This window comes from Pogoniulus pusillus, chromosome 8 (assembly GCF_015220805.1).
Source record: "Pogoniulus pusillus isolate bPogPus1 chromosome 8, bPogPus1.pri, whole genome shotgun sequence".
NCBI lineage: Eukaryota > Metazoa > Chordata > Aves > Piciformes > Lybiidae > Pogoniulus > Pogoniulus pusillus.
In genome coordinates, this window is record NC_087271.1 from 4,942,933 (window position 1) to 4,961,466 (window position 18,534).

Here is an 18,534-nt window from a genome sequence, read left to right on the forward strand (position 1 = left end):
AATCTCCTAGTCCCCAGAAGATTTTTTTAACCCTAGAGTCTCCACCTAGGACAGATACAAACAGCAATCTCCAGAGTGGAGTTGAATTGTTCACGACTTGCTTTAGCATCACTGATCAGCTCTTGCTTCCCTCTCTCTCAGATCAATTCACTATACAGCTGCTATTGCAATATCCACCCAACAAAGATTATTGACTGCATCTTTATCTGACCCTGAGTGACATCCTGGGAGCCAAGGTCTTTGTGATGAAAAGGGACAATAAAATGCATTGCTATGATTCAAGTTGAAGTAATATTGAGACTTAGAATCTGAGTGATATTGATGACTTAGAGTCTGAGTAATATCTGGACTGCTACTAAAGCTAAGGAAGAGTGATGCTGTGTTCCACATGACTGAAAACAAACAACAAAGCAGGAAAGGCTTTTTATTTCTCTCCTTGCTTTGAAAATGAAGGTTTGCTTTTTGCATTCCTGGGTCCACAAAAGCTGTGTCTTCTCCCTGAGCAGCAACTGAGACAGAGCGCAAGGCTAAAGCCATTTTGACTCTGTTCTGAAAGAGTTACACACTGCATGCAATAAATAACTCTAGAAAGGGTGGCAGAAATAGATTTCTTAAAGAGCTCAAAATAGGTGATGAGACATTAACATAAATAACTGAACAAGCAAAAATAGTTTCTCAATAATAAGTGTTTGCATTAAAGGAAGGTAACTCACCATGACCCACTGAAAAAATATACTTCATGTTTTTAAAGCAGGCTTCCTATGTTTTTAGATGGTGAAATGAAGATTTGTATGGTTATCTTACACTCCATAAACTACAAATTCCAGGTGATCTTCCTTAAAAGCTAGAGAAAACACTTTGCAACACATCAGCAAGGACTTGTCATGTCCAACTACTGACCAAATGTCAGCTGATACTCTTCTGCAGCTTTCACTGTGAGGTTCCAGCTGTTGAGATCTACAAGAGGTTGATTTTATTCCATGTAGGAAGAGAGAGCTGAATGCTCTATTTCCTCTTCTGCTGTTAACAAAGAATAACATAGCTAAAGAGTTCTAGTCATGTTCACTGGCCAGTACAGAGCTGGACCTCCTCAGACAATCCTGAGACCATTCCAGATTTACAGAGGCTTTCCTGAACAATGAGTTTTTTCTCTTACAGTGCTTTCCTCCATGAAATGGCATCTGAACGATTTCAGACCTGTGTAACAGACCTTTAAAGCACTGCAAAGGCAATCTGTGAAATACCTTCACGTGACTTTTTGAGCTACACATCTTAGGAACACAGAAATACTGTGGAAATCATGCTAGTCATCTATCTATCTATCTATATTGCACATATATACTTATACATATTAAACTGATCTATCTGAGACCTGTATTTTGCCCTAGCTGACTCTTAGTAAGGCACAAGAAAAAGCTGTGCAGTCTTCACAGGTACTAAACAGGTTCTTTTTCAGCTTCATGAGCAGCCCTAAAATGAGAAATTACTTAAACTGGTATGATGGAGATCCAAAACCATTCTAATAACTGAAGGGTTTATATTCACTTTGTACCAGTGTAACTAACCATGGAGGTCACTGATTTATGAATTGGGCTTGGTATGTCCTTAGGGTGAGGCAAAAATAAACCCACCGCTGCAGGAGCAAACACCGCAGTGAAGGAGACGGAAGGCATTGCAGTGAAATAAGGAACACAGAAGAAGGGAAAGGAATTAAGTGCAGTCAGATTTACCTTTTCCCCCTTGGATCCCTTGAGACCACGGACACCATCAGCTCCCTAAAGAAAGAATATAAAGAATGACCCACATGCATATATTCAGAAAGAGGCAGGGGAAGGAATCTGGTAATTAAATCTTACCTTCACACCACGAGGGCCTGGATAGCCAATTGGACCCTGAGGACCTGGGGGGCCCTAAAATATATTGGAGTAAAGAACACTCATTTGTACAGTACTTGGTTAGCAAGCAGTTCTCTTCTGAGGCTAATCCTTACTTTTTCACTATAATGCAGCAATCTTGTGTGAGAGATGAAAATAACACTGGGCTGCCTGCCACTTAGAAACGTCACAGCATGACAAAGCACCCTGAAATGTCACCATGAAGTTGTTAATGGAATTGTCAATTTGGTTCTGTGTGTGCATTTGGGGAACATCTATCAGCAATATACAGTGGACTGAAGCAAGCATCACTGGAAAATGGAACAGGCAAACTAAACCCAACAAAAAGCTGCCAAGCAGAAAGCAGGGATGTCTTCCTGGAGAAAATGTGCACGTCAGTTCTGATGGTGACACAAGGCAAAAGCAGAGATCACAGTGACAAAAAGCCTGGACTTTAGAACAAAACTGAAGCTGAAAGTCTCACAGTTCTATTAACACTGACTGATGTCTTAATGCTGTTATTTACCATTTTTCTGAGCATTTTAAAGATGTTTTGATACAGTGCAATTCAATGGCAGCATCAAAAGAAACTGAGTTCTGTAAAGGCTGGAAGCAAGGAAGCCTGGAAACACAGATATCTGTGTCTGAGGCTGACCTTTGTTGCTTCTCTAATGCCTGAAACAGATAACAAAATCTTTCTCTAATGGGGCCATTGATAAGGTCTTTTTCTGCTTTCCAGCTGTGTCTTTTCACAATAGCTTTAGACCATTAATATCCCTGAGAAATAAAAGTGTCTATCAAATTTGGCTGAAAAGGATCAGTGAATTCCAAAGAGATCAGGAACAACTGATGGATGGTCACACACCTGTACTTTCAAAACATAAATGCTTTATCTCCTTAAGAAATCAGGATAAAATCCACAAGCTTCTATCAGATAACATTTTTGCACAAATAGTGGAATTGTACCTTCTGAAATGTCCTATTCATCCCTTCATCCCACTTATCCAGAGCACAACCTTTTTGTACTGCTACTGAATTCAATCCTGCACCTGAAACTGCTTTGAAGTGCTCTAAAGGATTCTATTCTGGATAAATAAGGGTAAGCATTGAGCAAAAAACTCCTTCAAGAGCCCCAAGACCCTTCTGTGTTTCATAAGTAAAGAAATCACTTTTCACTGCCAGTGCTGTGAAGGTGACCTAAGAAATGCAATGCATCTGCACCCATCTGCAAGCCTCCAAAGGCCAAGGACTGGAAGATGCCAAGTGAGGGCTCCATCCAGTGCAACTCTCAGCTCACACCTTCTGCAAAGGATTTCTAAGAGGTGTGTGCACCAATTGCCATTCTGTCAACTCTACAAGCAGTTTGACTTCAAAGGAGCAATCTCTGCAGCAATTAGCATAGCTGTAACAGTTAGAGTTAATATCTTTGTACCCAGAAGCTTTGAATGCATCATGGATTTTCTATTACATTCCTCAATAGTTCTCAGAGGCACAAATGTATCACAAAGCTGAATGTTTTTCAAACTTACCAATGCACCTTTATCTCCAGACTGGCCCTCTTTGCCAGGATGACCCTGATTTAAGAGACATGTAATCTGATTTGAAAAACACTGGTTTTTTTCACTAGTGACATTTATTATTAACCCTCAATTATTGTTCAGAAATTAACATTGTTCTCAGCATGCAGAAAAGCATAGGAGGGAAAGTTCAAATGTTTAGATGATTCAAGGTACAGAATTGCAGCTGGACTACCACTGAGTATTTAAAGTTATCCATGGATATGGCAGTTTGGCAGGTAAAAGACAAGAGTGTGAAGAGTACAGTTCTGTATTTGCAATGTATCTGTGCAGTGAAACCCCTGCAGTCACTTCCCTCGTTCTCATCCTAGCAAATCCCCTGCTCAAACTCAGCTTTGAGAACCACAGATTTAATCTAAAAGCAGAGTGGTAGAAGAAAATGCAGCAGGGAGGAGAGACATGGGCTAAGAAGTGACACTGCCTGTCTAATGGCTCTTGGTGACACAAAACATGTAAGAGCTGACATTTCTGAGGTGTGGGAACCCAGGCACGTGGAGTTGCCGTCCCTGGAGGTGTTGAAGAAAAGCTTGGCTGAGGCACTCAGTGCCGTGGTCTAGTTGGTTGGACAGGTCTGGGTGCTAAGTTGGATGAGCTTAGAGGCCTCTTCCCACTTGGTTGATTCTATGATTCTGTGTCATTATGAAGAGGGATTGTACTGAAGTTTAATGCCTGAGCTATAAGCAGCGCTGCTCAGGAGGTTACACTCTGTTCTTGTAAGTGAATGTGTTCTCAGACCTAGGCTGAGTTCACAGGGTCACAGATCTTAGCCAATCATAAAGATTCCAAAGCTTAGCTCAGCTCTGTCCTAGTCTAGACAATGCCAGAAGAAACCCAAGCACATAAGACATATAGTGGCCTTCCAGTATCTGAAGGGGGCTACAGGAAGGCTGGAGAGGGACTATTGACAAGGTCTTGTAATGACAGGACAAGGGGTAATGGGTTTAAACTGGCAGAGGGGAGATTCAAACTAGATGTTAGGAAGAAGTTCTTTCCAGTGAGGGTGGTGAGACACTGGCACAGGTTGCCCAGGGAGGTTGTGGCTGCTCCCTCCCTGGAGGCATTCAAGGCCAGGTTGGATGAGGCCTTGAGTGACCTGTTCTAGTGGGAGGTGTCCCTGCCTATGGCAGGGGATTGGAACTGGATCTTTGAGGTCCCTTCCAATCTAAACCACTTTATGATTCTATGATTGTAAGATGTGGTTTAGGTCAGGAAACAGAGAATGATCTGTTCTGTTTTCTGTTTCCTCAGAGAAGAAGTGGTGAGTGTTTTCACAGATGATTTGCTTTGGTTGGAGTACAGTGAAACAGTGCCTGGCCCTTTGTGTCTCATCCCTGCAGATCTTCCTGATGCATTTCAGTCTCTGGGACAAGACTGCAGAAGCTCACAGCTGCTGTAAGCACCTGCTTCAGAAATGTAATTCTCTTCATTTGAACCATTCTAACCATACAGAGTTTTTGGATGGAGCTTATAATGGCACCAGCTAGGACTACCTGTGCTTGTACTCTCCTCTTGCTTTGTGCAACACTGGCATCCAGCAATATTTTTCACACTCACAAGCAAACTATTTGGTTACTTACAGGAGGCCCATCAGAACCAGGAAGGCCAGGAAGGCCAGGCTTGCCTTGAGGTCCCTAAATGCAACAACAGAGACACATCTTAAGAACAACAGCAGCATCCTCTAAGTTTTCTAGGGTGATGGAGGATGATACTTGTTGAGGACTGGTATGCCCTAAACCAGCAAGCTACCTTACAGCTTTGTAGCATTTAAAAACAACCAGCAAACCCACCCCAAACTATATCTACCTGTCTAGAAAAAAGAGTGAAACAAAACAAAACAACAAAACACAGAAAAGGAAAAGGAAAGAAACCCAAATCAAATGACCCCCACCTATTTCCAATACATGTGATGCTAAGAGCTTAGGGAGATAAAATCTAGTCATACCTAATCTTTTGATATAGAGTTATCAGAGATAAACCAAAAAGAGAACAAAAATAAAGCCAGAAAGGTATCATCATACAGGAGGTAAGTGCAAAGCTAGTTCTTGCAGTCTGAACAATTCAATAGACAGCCCTCAGGAGTTACCCTATGAATGTGCACAAACAACATAAAGTGAGGAAGAGTTCTTCAGTGAACCAAATGTTATTTAGAGTTTCAGGAACAACAGGATCCACCAAAGGAAAGGTATCAACAAGATCAAGAGGCAAAGAGCAGAGACTGCAGAGCTGCCAGGCCTGCTACACCTTTGTGCAAGCCAAAGGGCCCAGTGCATTCTGCCAGAGTAAGACTTCCTGGGCACAAAGCCTGTATAATGTTGTGCTAGTTTGAGCCCCGCTGGGATAGCTTGGTGGGAAGAATTAGACTATAGGCTGTGAAAATGAAACAATGGTGATGGCTGTTTCACTCATAGGCTTGCTGAGATGTACAAGAACATAAACATAGATAACAGAGTCTCTCCCTGGGCTTTGTGGGCTGCACTTCTCTCTCTAACCTGCCTGACTAATCCATCTGCCTCTTAACCCCCTTGGCCAACCCTTCAAACTCACCTTAATTGTAAGGCAAAGTCTGGGGTAAGGTAGAGGGGTGGGAAGAAGGTGGAAGGGTGGTTGGGAGCCTCTCCTGGGGACTCAGGTTTCTGGGAGGGCTGTTGTGTTTCTGTATTACCTTTTAACTTGTGTATTTCTGTCTGTAACTGTATATGCTGTAAATATCTGCTTGTATATTGTGCTAAGCTGTAAATGTAAAGCTTCATTCTTCAATTTCCAGTGGCTGAGTCTAATCTGGGTGATTTTTCTTAAGTGTGTGGGGGGGGCAAGTAACACCCAAACCATCACAATTGTTTTCTGTAGCCTCCCTCAGTTTCTCCAAAGTATCAACAGGAGTAAAACCAAAGTAGAACCAGTAGAGCAAAAAAATCAATTAAAAGAAAGGAAAAATAAAATTCAAATGATATTAAAAAACAAACAAACAAACTGAAGAACTCAGATCAGGAAGAGAAGAAAAAAGAGCAGGAGAAAAACCACCAGCTGACACTGCAGCACACCAGTTACACCATGAGCTGTGCCAAAACACAGTCCTTGAGAAAAGAGGGCAGAGTCACTTGAGCAGGTGAAACTTCATTATCAGAGAAAGAAATAAACCTCCTTTTCACAGCTGACTGTGAAATTAATTAACCTCCAAGCACACACTGTTTCACAGTGCCATTCTGAAACGAATAACAGAAAATTAATGCCAAGCAAAAGGAGGAAATTAGGCTCATGCCAGGCCTCCACTGGCTATTCATTTACTTGATGATTTCAGGAAGATCTGCTGATTTTTAGACTGTTCTGTAAAACACAGCAAAGACTTGAAGCACCTGAGGAAGTTTGTTGCACAGAACTGAGTGTGCAGTAGCAGAATAATGCTGTAACTTACTTTTTCACCAGGAGGTCCAATAGGACCTTGTGGACCAGGAAGCCCCTATTAAACAGAAAGCAGTGTGAGAAACGTGGGAGAACAATACATATACATTCACCCAACCAAAGGTCCCTCATTAATCTGTTTAAACAGGCTGGCAAATAGAAATGGCTTTTCCCCCCACCCCCGTTATGAGTTGCATGAGGAGTTTTTCCTGAGCCTTCTGCACAAGCCACTACTCTGGCAGTAGGTCTGTAACAAGATCCTATTCAGAACCCTCCTCCAGGTGTGGCCATTCCTGCTGCATTCCAGGAACACTGAATGAGTCATTTTTCTCCTGAATGAAAAATCCCTCTGAAAGCTTGCTTGAAAATTCTGCTCTCACTCCCCTCAACACATTTTCAGCATTATTTTAACAAAATTCTTGAGCCTTGATCAGTTTTTCACATGAAAAGTTAACTTTTTGCTGATTTTCATTTATGAAACATTTGCATCTTATTTCTGGAGCCTTGTTTTACACTTACTTGTGGGCCTGGAATTCCTTGCTGACCAGGAGGTCCTGGTTCCCCTTGAGGACCCTGCCATGGAAAAAAAAAAACCCACCAGGGCATTAGGTTTGCATTTCTGCACTACAGATCTTCATTGTAAGGACTAAAAGGAGTACAGACTGAGCTTTGTTCCTCTCCCTTTAAAGTCCACCAGCAAGTTATTATCCAGTATGATATTTTTCCATGCTAATGAATATCATGGTCTTTTCTCTAACAGAGAATAATAGCCCACACATAGGACCCTAAGCTCTGGAGTCCATGGTGCTAAAGGAGCTTTAGAGAGAACATGGTTAGGTCCTTTGGCTGAATGCTCAGGAATAGAAGGCTCATCTTTCTTTGCCAGATGGGCCTGAATCTGAATAGTGCAACAGAAAGGTTTAACTAAACGGAAGGGATGGCATAGTGGCAAGGATGAGAGAGTGGGGAAGGGATTTTTAGAACCCACTCCCTTTTTAATTCCCAGTTTACTCACTCACCATGTTTCCTTTTGGGCCTGAAGGTCCATCAATACCTGCAATGCCCTGCAACAAACAATACCAAGGTAAGTAGCTGCCAGAGGACTTCTATCGCTCTGGAAACAGTGAATACAAAGCGGTTCATACGTACAGGCTGTCCAGGGGGGCCAGGTGTGCCTCTGGGGCCAAGTAATCCCCGTGGTCCCTGCAACAGAGGAAAGACTTATTAACACCTGCCTGGTGTTTTCTGAACAGAGAGGCCCAGGAACAGGACTGGACAAAAAATATGTCACAAGGGAAGGCAGCATGTGGGTTGAGGGAGAAAGAGAGGAAAGGAAGAAAGGAAAACATTCACTGGCAACAGATTTTCCTGAAGGCCACTGTATTTCTGAGCAGGATGTCAGTGGAAGGGCAAGCTTGGATTTAGCTTCTGTGTGGTCATCTTAGAGAGAAAGCTGGGAGAGAAACGTTCAGATTTCCTGGTGCAGAACACTGGCACAACATCTTCCACCGAAGCTTCAGCTGTGTCTTGGCCTGAAAGCCTGACCTGAATAGTAGCATACTAATTTCTACTCTTCTCCTTAGAAAATGGGATGGCTTGCCATACTCTATACTACTGCTCTAAGCATAAAATCCTGCTTTTATCTCTAGTAAAGACAAAAGAGATAATTTAAAAATACTAAGAGTTTTATTATGAGAAATGTAAAGCATTCTGGGAAAACAAATCAGATTTGTTCCTCTTGCTCCTAGAAAAATCCCCCAAAAGACCAAAGGCTGTTTTTCTAAGACAAGCAAGATTTGGCCTGTAAAAGCCTTTTGGCTTCATACTACATAAGTGAACATTAGTTTTCAACATCTGTGTCATCATTCAAGTCATGAGATTAATCAGGCAGATTGAGTTTTTACTCTCCACATGTATGATACAGCCACAAATCACTAACCCTCTGACTCGGTAGTGACTTCTAGGAAGCCATCTACTTTGTGACTAGACAGCAGCATATAGTACATTTAGGGTAAAATTCCCTTTTGTGAGAGTTGATTTCCTGCCTGCAATGCAGAGCTCTGCTCTGCAGTGACAGCACCTGCAGAATTCCAACTGACAGCGGGGGAAATTCGGTACCTTAAACCAAGGGTAAAGCACACAACGAAGCACAGGAGTGTGGGGGGATAAAGAAGCCAGGCCTTATCTTCTAATAAACAGATGTCTGGAAAGCATTTTCTGAGCACCAGGGGCTTGGTTATGCTCTCATGTATCAAGGACTGCAACGACTAATTTTGCACAATGGGATGAAGAATAGCCTTTGTGATCCTGGAAGTTATGTGTATGGGGCCAGTGATATCCCTGACTTCATTCTATTCCTGTGAGTAGTGTTTCACCCCTAACAAAAGCATTTATCTGCTTGCTTGTCAGGCAGAATTAGCATTCTCAATCCACACACAAATGCAGTCACTTCTGTACCTGCTGTTCAGAACAGTGGGAAAATCTGAGAATGACTCTACCAGAAGCAGATGAGTAAGAAAGCATTGCTTACAGCTTCACCTGGAAGACCTCTTGGTCCAACTTCCCCATCTTCTCCCTGGTTTTGTACAAAGCAAAGAGAAATTTTAGGGAAAGCAAGAGCATCTGTCATGGACCTTATTCCCATTGTGTGAGGATTCACCCTAGATTCTACTGTGCATATAGCAACTTACTCTTGATCCATCTTCACCAGGTAAGCCAGGGGGTCCCTGCGGGCCACGGTCTCCCTGTTGGAAAAGGAGAGTCATTAAAATAATGTATCTACTGCTGGAAACAATAATGGATAGGAAGGGAAATGAAAACAAATGTCTTAGCTAAAGTCTGCCGTGTCAAGCACGTCAAAACATGTTCTGTCACGATACCAATCTGCAGGTTACGGCACTCACTGAAGGCTTTTACTATTGCAGTACAAAACCAAACGAAGATGATCAAAACAATGAAGGATCTGTGGCTGTAAAATTTCACTCTACTTATTCTTGGCCCCAAAACACCTACAAATTGCTGCCACAAAAGGCAATGGACTTACATTTTGCTTTCTCTCATCTGCACCTTCCCCCTCCCCAGCATACAGCTGCCAGTAGAATAAGGCATGTGTACATGGGTCAGGAGTTAATAAACCAGTTGCTGGGGCCTGGAATATACACAGTGAAGTTCACTAACCACCTTTCAGAGTCATGCACCCTGGCACCAGACACTGAGAGCCTTGGGACTGATTTGTCTGAGGCTTGGGAAGGCAGCCAGACTTTCACACTTCCCCTCAGAGCCCAGGACTTTGCAAGGCTCTGTACGCAGAGGCTCAGTAGGCTCTGGATCGTACATGTGGAATTTGTTTTTCTTTCCCCATTTCTAAAGAGAACTAGTGTGCTGCACAGCACAAACACCACTGATGGACCTCTTTCAGGGCAAGGGGGGTTTAGACTGTGACTTCCTTCTGCCATTGGACAACAACCAAGTATTCATAGTGCTTTCCCTAACTTTATCAGTGTCTCCAAGGTGCCTAACTGGTGCTGCGGATGTTAGCAGAGATATATGGATCCACTCTCTAGAGGCTCCATTCTTTAGTCTTTTAAACTTTCCTAGGGAGTTTTAGGTAACTTGCTCTCCCATCTCAGACCTGTCTCCTATTAAGGATGTCAGGATTTTATTTGATTACCTTTCTGTCTTCTGTAAGTTGGGAGTTGGCAAGAGAGAGACAATTAAATTCTGTGAACTGCACTTGCAGATTTGTAAGATGAATTAACAGAGCAGCTTCAATGTTTTGCTAAGTTTTGGAACTGCTCAAAATGATCTACTGCTCTATACTAAGGGATACTTTTGAAAGATAACACATGAGACATATGATCTGCCTTCAAATTAATGTCCAGATGAAGACTGACTTCAGCTTTCAAATATTGAGCTAGTTCATCCTTTCAAGGGCTGCCTGTGTTATCCTGAAATCTCATGGCATGTAGTGTTAGCTTGCATTCACTGACCTGATACTGTCATGCAGTAAGAACAGAACTTCATTAACAGCATTTTCAGTTCTCTAAATTCTTTCCTTCAAATGAGCTGTTAAAGCCTGATTTTCTTTTTCCTTAGACCTTATCTTCTAGGATATAGTGTCTTGCTTTTCTACTGAAAGACAGCTATTTATCTAGTAAATCTAAATAAGAAAAGATCAAAGTCATAGGTATTGAGGCTAAAAGGAGTATTATGCCATGTGGTCTGATGTCCCTACACTAGCTATAAGAGAACCTTACCCAGCAACTTGGAGAAGAGGAGGCTCAGGGGTGACCTTATTGCTGTCTACAACTACCTGAGGGGGGGTTGTGGCCAGGAGGAGGTTGCTCTCTTCTCTCAGGTGGCCAGCACCAGAACGAGAGGACACAGCCTCAAGCTACATCAGGGGAAATTTAGGCTGGAGGTGAGGAGAAAGTTCTTCACTGAGAGAGTCATTGGACACTGGAATGGGCTGCCCGGGGAGGTGGTGGAGTCGCCGTCCCTGGAGCTGTTCAAGGCAGGATTGGACGTGGCACTTGGTGCCATGGTCTGGCCTTGAGCTCTGTGGTAAAGGGTTGGACTTGATGATCTGTGAAGTCTCTTCCAACCCTGATGATACTGTGAACTCCTGTCTGACAGCTTGTTTGAATGACTAACAACCTCAGAGAGACATCAAATTTCCCACTCATACTACTAGTTGTAAAAGTAATCCTAAAACTTCTGCTCTAAGGTTTGGTGTTTCAACCTTAATTATCTTACAGCTGAAAGGTAACTACAACAACAAAACTATTCCTCTTGTCTTTCTTTTGGTGCTTGCTACTGTAAGACAAAGAGAACTGAATGTTTGCATTAGATGCTGTCAGCATAGAGGAATTCAGAGCTACAGCTATTTGACCAGGCTTTGAATTCAGCTGCTTTTGCAAAGACCATCGTTTGTACCTCTGCAGGAGTTCTGCACAGAAACACCAGAATGTGGGGATTTTAAAACAGTGGGATGAAGGAAAGTGCAAAAAGAAGCCACTATTTCCATACTGAGCATATTTCAACCAAAACTTGTCCTTGGATTTCAGGGGTACTGCTTAGGAAATGTGAAACAACTGGAGTATTTCAAGTGAAGGAAATTACTTCTTTATTACGTGGCACGTCCGAGGGACAAGTCTGCTATTCCAGGTTGGATAGCAGATGCACATTCCCTGCCTAGAGACAATCCCTGCCCAGCCTGCACAGCAGTGGCAGGCGCTTGATGTCTGGCGCCCTCTGCTGGTCCCAGAGGAGCAAGCTGGAGCTCAGTTAACGTCGTGCACAGCGTGAAAGAAGACCAAGACACTTCTGTGTGACACTAGCAGTTCTTTTCCCATTGCAAACAGAACTCAAAAGATTATCTTTAGCTGTTATGATGAAGAACTACATGATGGGTCAGCAGCAAACACAACTGGGCTGTTGTGGGAAGTGCAGCAGCTGTGCTGACCCATCAAAGAGCAACAGCCACCATCACAGAATCACAGAATCAACCAGGTTGGAAGAGACCTCCAAGATCATCCACTCCAACCTAGCACCCAGCCCTAGCCAGTCAACTAAACCATGGCACTAAGTGCCTCATCCAGGCTTTGCTTGAACACCTCCAGGGATGGTGACTCCACCACCTCCCTGGGCAGCCCATTCCAATGCCAATCACTCTCTCTGCCAACAACTTCACAGTATCACAGTATCATCAGGGTTGGAAGAGACCTCACAGATCATCAAGTCCAACCCTTTACCACAGAGCTCAAGGCTAGACCATGGCACCAAGTGCCACGTCCAACCTTGCCTTGAAGTGCCCCAGGGACGGCGACTCCACCACCTCCCCGGGCAGCCCATTCCAGTGTCCTAACATCCAGCCCATACTTCCCCCGGTACAACTTGAGACTGTGTCCTCTTGTTCTATTGCTGGTTGTCTGGGAGAAGACCAACCTCCACCTGGCTAGAACCTCCCTTCAGGTAGTAGACAGCAATGAGGTCACCCCTGAGCCTCCTCAGCCACCAAGCTGCGGCACCTATGGGAATGGTTTTGCTGATGTTCTTACTCACTGTTTCTTTTATGGTGCACTGCACTTACCAGAGCCACAGTAGGGGGGTACACTCAGTAGAGTATGCTGTCACTAGCACCTGCCTTAAAGGTACAGCTCAAAGCAGAAATCCTCTGCTGTGATCATTTCTGCACCTTGCAGGGAAAGATGCAGCATCAATTCTATCGATGGCTATGTCACAAGGAGCAAGTATACTAGCTGTTTTAACCATTACTTCAAGCTTTCCTAACTTCTCTGATGTGACTCTGACCTTTCCTGAAGCTGCAGTGGTGGGAATTGGGCACACTAATAAAGTCAGTTTGCAGGTCAAATATCCAAATGCAGTTTTTGAGCAAGCTCTGCAGGTTAAAATGTTTCGTGCCCCCAATACAGAAACTTCATGCTGATCTCCTTTTCCCATTACTATTTCCTTTCATAATCACCCTAGATTGGATAGGTAAAACTAAGAAAAATTAGGGCCAAATCCAGCTGACCATGTGATCAGAATTCTGAAAGTATATTTAAACCATTTCCCCACCTGTGAATTATTGTGCATTTAAATCATGTGCCATGGTCTAGTTGATTGGATAGGGCAGGGTGATAGGTTGGACTGGATGATCTTGGAGGTCTCTTCCAACCTGGTTGATTCTATGATTCTACGTGTGCATATATGTTAATTATTGTCTATCCACTGATATCACTGAAATGTTTCACATCCTGCTCTGCAGCATGAAAAACTGACATCCAGGAGACCAGTGCCAAGTGGCATCCCTCAAGGGTCAGTGCTGGGACCAGTGCTGTTTAACATCTTTGTCAGCAATATGGGCAGAGGAGTTGAGTGCACCCTCAGCAAGTCTGCAGATGACACCAAGCTGTCTGGCACAGTCAATTTGCTAGAGGGCAGGGATCCATCCAGAGGAACCTGACAGGCTGGAGAGGTGGCCCAGGCCAACCTCACAACATTCAACAGGGCCAAGTGTAAGGTCCTGCACCTGGGTCAGTGCAATCCCAAGCACAAATCCAGGTTGGGTGGGAAATGGCTGAGAGCAGCCCTGAGGAAAAGGACCTGGGGGTCTGGGGTGATGAAAAGCTCAACATGAGCTGGCAGTGTGAGTGCAGCCCAGACAGCAACCCTGTGCTGGGCTGCAGCAAGAGCAGTGTGGCCAGCAGGGCAAGGGAGGGGATTCCGCCTCTTTATTTGGCTCTCATCAGCTTCCACCTGGAGTACTGTGTGCAGTTCTAGAGCCCCCAACACAAGAAGGACTTCAAACTGTTGGAGTGTGTCCAGAGGAGGACCACAAAGATGAGCAGCTCTCCTATGAGGACATTCTATGACAGGCTACGAGACTTGAGGCTCTTCAGCCTGGAGAAGAGAAGGCTTCAAGGAGACCTTAGAGTGGCTTTCCAGTATCTGAAATGGGCCTACAGGAAGGCTGAGGAGGGACTATTCACAGAGTATTGTAATGACAAGGTGAGGAGTAATGGGTTTAAACTGGCAGAGAGGAGATTTAAACTAGATGTTAGGAAGAAGTTCTTTACAGTGAGGGTCATGAAACACTAAAGAGGTTGCCCATGGAGGCTGTGGATGCACCTTCCCTGGAGTGTTCAAACTAGGTTGGATAAAGCCTTCATCAACCTGTTCTAGGGTGAGGTGTCCCTGCCTATGGTGGGAGGTTGAACTAGATGATCTTTGAGGTCACTTCAAATCATTCTATGATTCCCTAAATCATTCTATGATCTTTTTCCCACTGTCCTTAGTGCTATTCCTAGTGACTGGTGCAGTATTTCTGTGACCATGGCCATTTGCTGGCATATGAACAGATGTGCTCTTCTTACCCTGTTACCTTTGTCACCAGGGAGGCCAGGGAGGCCATCAAATCCTCTGTCACCCTAGGAAAGAAGAGACCACAGCTTTAGTAAATGACTGTTAAAGCCTGTATTACTCTGAATAAATTGTGCCTCTCCTCTCAAAGTGACTTTCTAGCTTCAGCACACTTTTACCGGATGAAGCGCACGGAGGGGCGCACAGACCACGCTGGCAGCGTTTGCTGCTAGGCACTGAAGAAAATGCCACACCAGCTTGTTCACTGTGCTGTTTATAGAAGGAAGTCCACGTTGAAAGCAAAAGCTTGAGTCCAGCTGCAGTTTGCACTTGCAAAACTGACTTTACTATTACTGATACTCTGTAATAAGAAACTTACTCAGAGGGATAGGAATCGTGCCCCAAGAATCGAGTTACTTCAAGGTCAGGCCACTAGCCATTACCATTAATTACCATATTTTAAATGGATTATTCATTCCAGCTCTTGCATCTGACCCAGCTATCTGAAACCTCAGTATTTTCACTTGAGAGAAGAATTTGGGGTTGGCCTGGCACAAACTGTAGCACCTACATAAAAATCTGGCTAGTTCCTTCCAAGACTGAAACAGAGTCTCCAGGTCTCATTTTTACCTTTGCACCAGGCTCTCCTGGCATTCCTCTGGCACCATCGGCTCCAGGACGTCCCTGGAGAAACCCAAGGGTCAAACATTTGAGAAGGCAATGGAATCAGTTAACATTTAAATAGAAAGTATTTACCTGGAGTAGGATTGATCTGTATGCTACCTACCCTCTTCCCAGCTTTTCCGCTTGGACCAGGGGCGCCTTGAACGCCACGGGGACCCTGAATTTAAAGAGCGGAATTCTTAGAGTCACATTCGTGTCAGCAAAAAAGCTAGCTAAACATTTCACCTCCAGAACAAGGTAAGATTTATTTTATACACCAAGCTGCAAGTTTCTCCCAGGAGAAGGAATCTGGTTTCCAAGCTCCTTTCATTTTTACGAGAATACTGCATTCAGACCAACCTCAGCACTAGCAACTCGAACGCTACTTCTCCTTAAGATGGCACTGCAGAGGGTAGTCCTTTCAACAGAAGGGCTTCTTGTGCTCTTTCGTGCCTTTGATGAGCTCGTGGTTTGAAAACCCTTCTTCCTCTCATGCCAAAAATATTTTAGTTACATAATAGTTACTTGTCAAAACCCAAAGAGTGCATATTTCAGACCCTTAACTTGTGTGCTGGTCAGCAGCGCACGTGCGGTCTTAGCTGAACACAGCAGAGTTTTAATGAGAGAGAGACCAAATCACCCCAGACTCAAACATGTGGAGTGAATGCAGGGGCATGCTTCTGTCCTCCACACAAATGCATCAGTAGTAAGGTGAAAGCATCAATAGTAAAGACCAGCCAGCCAAAATCACAAAGCAGGAAGAGAACAAAGCACTACAATTGTAAGTAACCAAACTGGAAGACTGATCAGCTGTTCAGAGCACCTTTATGTTTGCTTGTGGGAGTTTTTGGTTGGTTGGCTGGTTGGTTTTGTTTGTTTGGGTTGGTGTTTTGGTTCTGCTGTTGGTTGTTTTTCCCTTGCATATATCCATGAGGAGTTTTAAGACAGGCACTTCATAACGTACTCTGCTCTCTGATTCTGGCAAAACTCCTATCAAGAGTTCTTTAGGAATCCCCTACTACTTTTCGGTTCAAGCTAAAATACTTCAACGTGCTTCAGTGCTCTTTAAATCACCACATAGGAGCTGATACAAGAGTAAGCATATATCCATGTGGAGTTTTAAGACAGGCACTTCATAATATAGCAAATCCAAGATGCTCTCTGACAGGCAAAACTCCTATCAAGAGTTCTTTAAGAATCCCCTACTACTTTTAGGTTCAAGCTAAAATACTTCAATGTGCTTTAGTGCTCTTAAATCACCACATAGGAGCTGATACAAGAGTAAGCCAGGGTGAAAAGCATGTGTTGATTCATCAAGACTTTTTCTTGCTATGCCCTGTCTTTCTTGAAAATACCCTGTTTAATTACCAACTAAATCCAACCTCCCTCACCTCATGAGAGCTGATATGGTCTGAGCCCAAGGTCACACAACTGCAGACTGACATATGATTGCTGGACAGAAAAAAGAACCTGGATTGGCAGTGTGAAAGCAGGTTTTCAAGTGATGACATTTCACATGTGATAGTTGCTCCTTCTTATATTTCCAAGCTGCTGTATTAGGCTAATGTGGTAAAAGCTGTCTTCTCCCATTGCACACAGAAAGCATATCACTGGTGGAGTTCTTCTCTGTCATATGAATGCATTGTCCTAAAGATGCCCCACTATAAAAGGAATTATTACTGTACCTGGGGACCTGGTTCACCACTCTCACCCTTAGCACCTGCTGCTCCAGGTCCACCCTTGATGAAAAAAGCAAAACACATTGTTTAAATACACTCTTTAAATGAGTAAGGTATTTTCTATTTCTCTACACCAATGACAGGGAGAAAAACCCCCAAACAAACTAATAATGCCCTTATTCATTAGGTGCTGTGAATACATCCTTCGAATCTGCAGATACACCCTGATATATCACTGCCTAGAAACTAGGCCAAACTGGCCCAAAATTCTGTTACCAAAGATACAACTCCTCCTTCTACAGTAATATATGAGGGCTAAACATGAGCACAGTAAGAGCATAAGCAATGCAAAGAGAAGTGCTAAATATGAGCACAGTACGAACATAAGCAATGCAAAGAGAGGTACTAAACATGAGCACAGTAAGAACATAAGCAATGCAAAGAGAGGTACTAAACATGAGCACAGTAAGAACATAAGCAATGCAAAGAGAGGTACTAAACATGAGCACAGTACGAACACAAGCAATGCAAAGAGAAGTACTAAACGTGAGCACAGTAAGAACATAAGCAATGCAAAGAGAAGTACTAAACGTGAGCACAGTAAGAACATAAGCAATGCAAAGAGAAGTACTAAACGTGAGCACAGTAAGAACATAAGCAATGCAAAGAGAAGTACTAAACATGAGCACAGTAAGAACATAAGCAATGCAAAGTGAGGTACTAAACATGAGCACAGTAAGAACATAAGCAATGCAAAGAGAGGTACTAAACATGAGCACAGTAAGAACATAAGCAATGCAAAGAGAAGTGCTAAACGTGAGCACAGTAAGAACATAAGCAATGCAAAGAGAGGTACTAAACATGAGCACAGTAAGAACATAAGCAATGCAAAGAGAAGTACTAAACGTGAGCACAGTAAGAACATAAGCAATGCAAAGTGCTAAACATGAGCACAGTAAGAACATAAGCAATGCAAAGAGAAGTGCTAAACATGAGCACAGTAAGAACATAAGCAATGCAAAGAGAGGTACTAAACATGAGCACAGTAAGAACATAAGCAATGCAAAGAGAGGTACTAAACATGAGCACAGTAAGAACATAAGCAATGCAAAGAGAAGTACTAAACGTGAGCACAGTAAGAACATAAGCAATGCAAAGTACTAAACATGAGCACAGTAAGAACATAAGCAATGCAAAGAGAAGTGCTAAACATGAGCACAGTAAGAACATAAGCAATGCAAAGAGAGGTACTAAACATGAGCACAGTAAGAACATAAGCAATGCAAAGTGCTAAACATGAGCACAGTAAGAACATAAGCAATGCAAAGAGAGGTACTAAACGTGAGCACAGTAAGAACATAAGCAATGCAAAGTGCTAAACATGAGCACAGTAAGAACATAAGCAATGCAAAGAGAGGTACTAAACATGAGCACAGTAAGAACATAAGCAATGCAAAGAGAGGTACTAAACATGAGCAC

General features: G+C 43.3%; 1 protein-coding gene across 2 annotated transcripts in view; it reads right to left on the reverse strand.

Annotated features, from left to right (window-relative positions):
- COL11A1 (collagen type XI alpha 1 chain) overlaps nucleotides 1-18,534 on the reverse strand; it is a 172,414-nt gene that overhangs the window by 72,358 nt on the left and 81,522 nt on the right. For both annotated transcript variants that reach the window (XM_064147071.1, XM_064147070.1), the window contains exons 15-28: nucleotides 17,062-17,115; nucleotides 15,501-15,554; nucleotides 15,344-15,397; nucleotides 14,728-14,781; nucleotides 9,541-9,594; nucleotides 9,381-9,425; nucleotides 8,000-8,053; nucleotides 7,870-7,914; nucleotides 7,370-7,423; nucleotides 6,864-6,908; nucleotides 5,029-5,082; nucleotides 3,404-3,448; nucleotides 1,857-1,910; nucleotides 1,731-1,775 (exon numbers count right to left, since the gene is read on the reverse strand). In XM_064147071.1, the coding sequence (XP_064003141.1) occupies nucleotides 1,731-1,775; nucleotides 1,857-1,910; nucleotides 3,404-3,448; nucleotides 5,029-5,082; nucleotides 6,864-6,908; nucleotides 7,370-7,423; nucleotides 7,870-7,914; nucleotides 8,000-8,053; nucleotides 9,381-9,425; nucleotides 9,541-9,594; nucleotides 14,728-14,781; nucleotides 15,344-15,397; nucleotides 15,501-15,554; nucleotides 17,062-17,115 (711 nt within the window). The remainder of the gene's footprint in view (nucleotides 1-1,730; nucleotides 1,776-1,856; nucleotides 1,911-3,403; nucleotides 3,449-5,028; nucleotides 5,083-6,863; nucleotides 6,909-7,369; nucleotides 7,424-7,869; nucleotides 7,915-7,999; nucleotides 8,054-9,380; nucleotides 9,426-9,540; nucleotides 9,595-14,727; nucleotides 14,782-15,343; nucleotides 15,398-15,500; nucleotides 15,555-17,061; nucleotides 17,116-18,534) is intronic.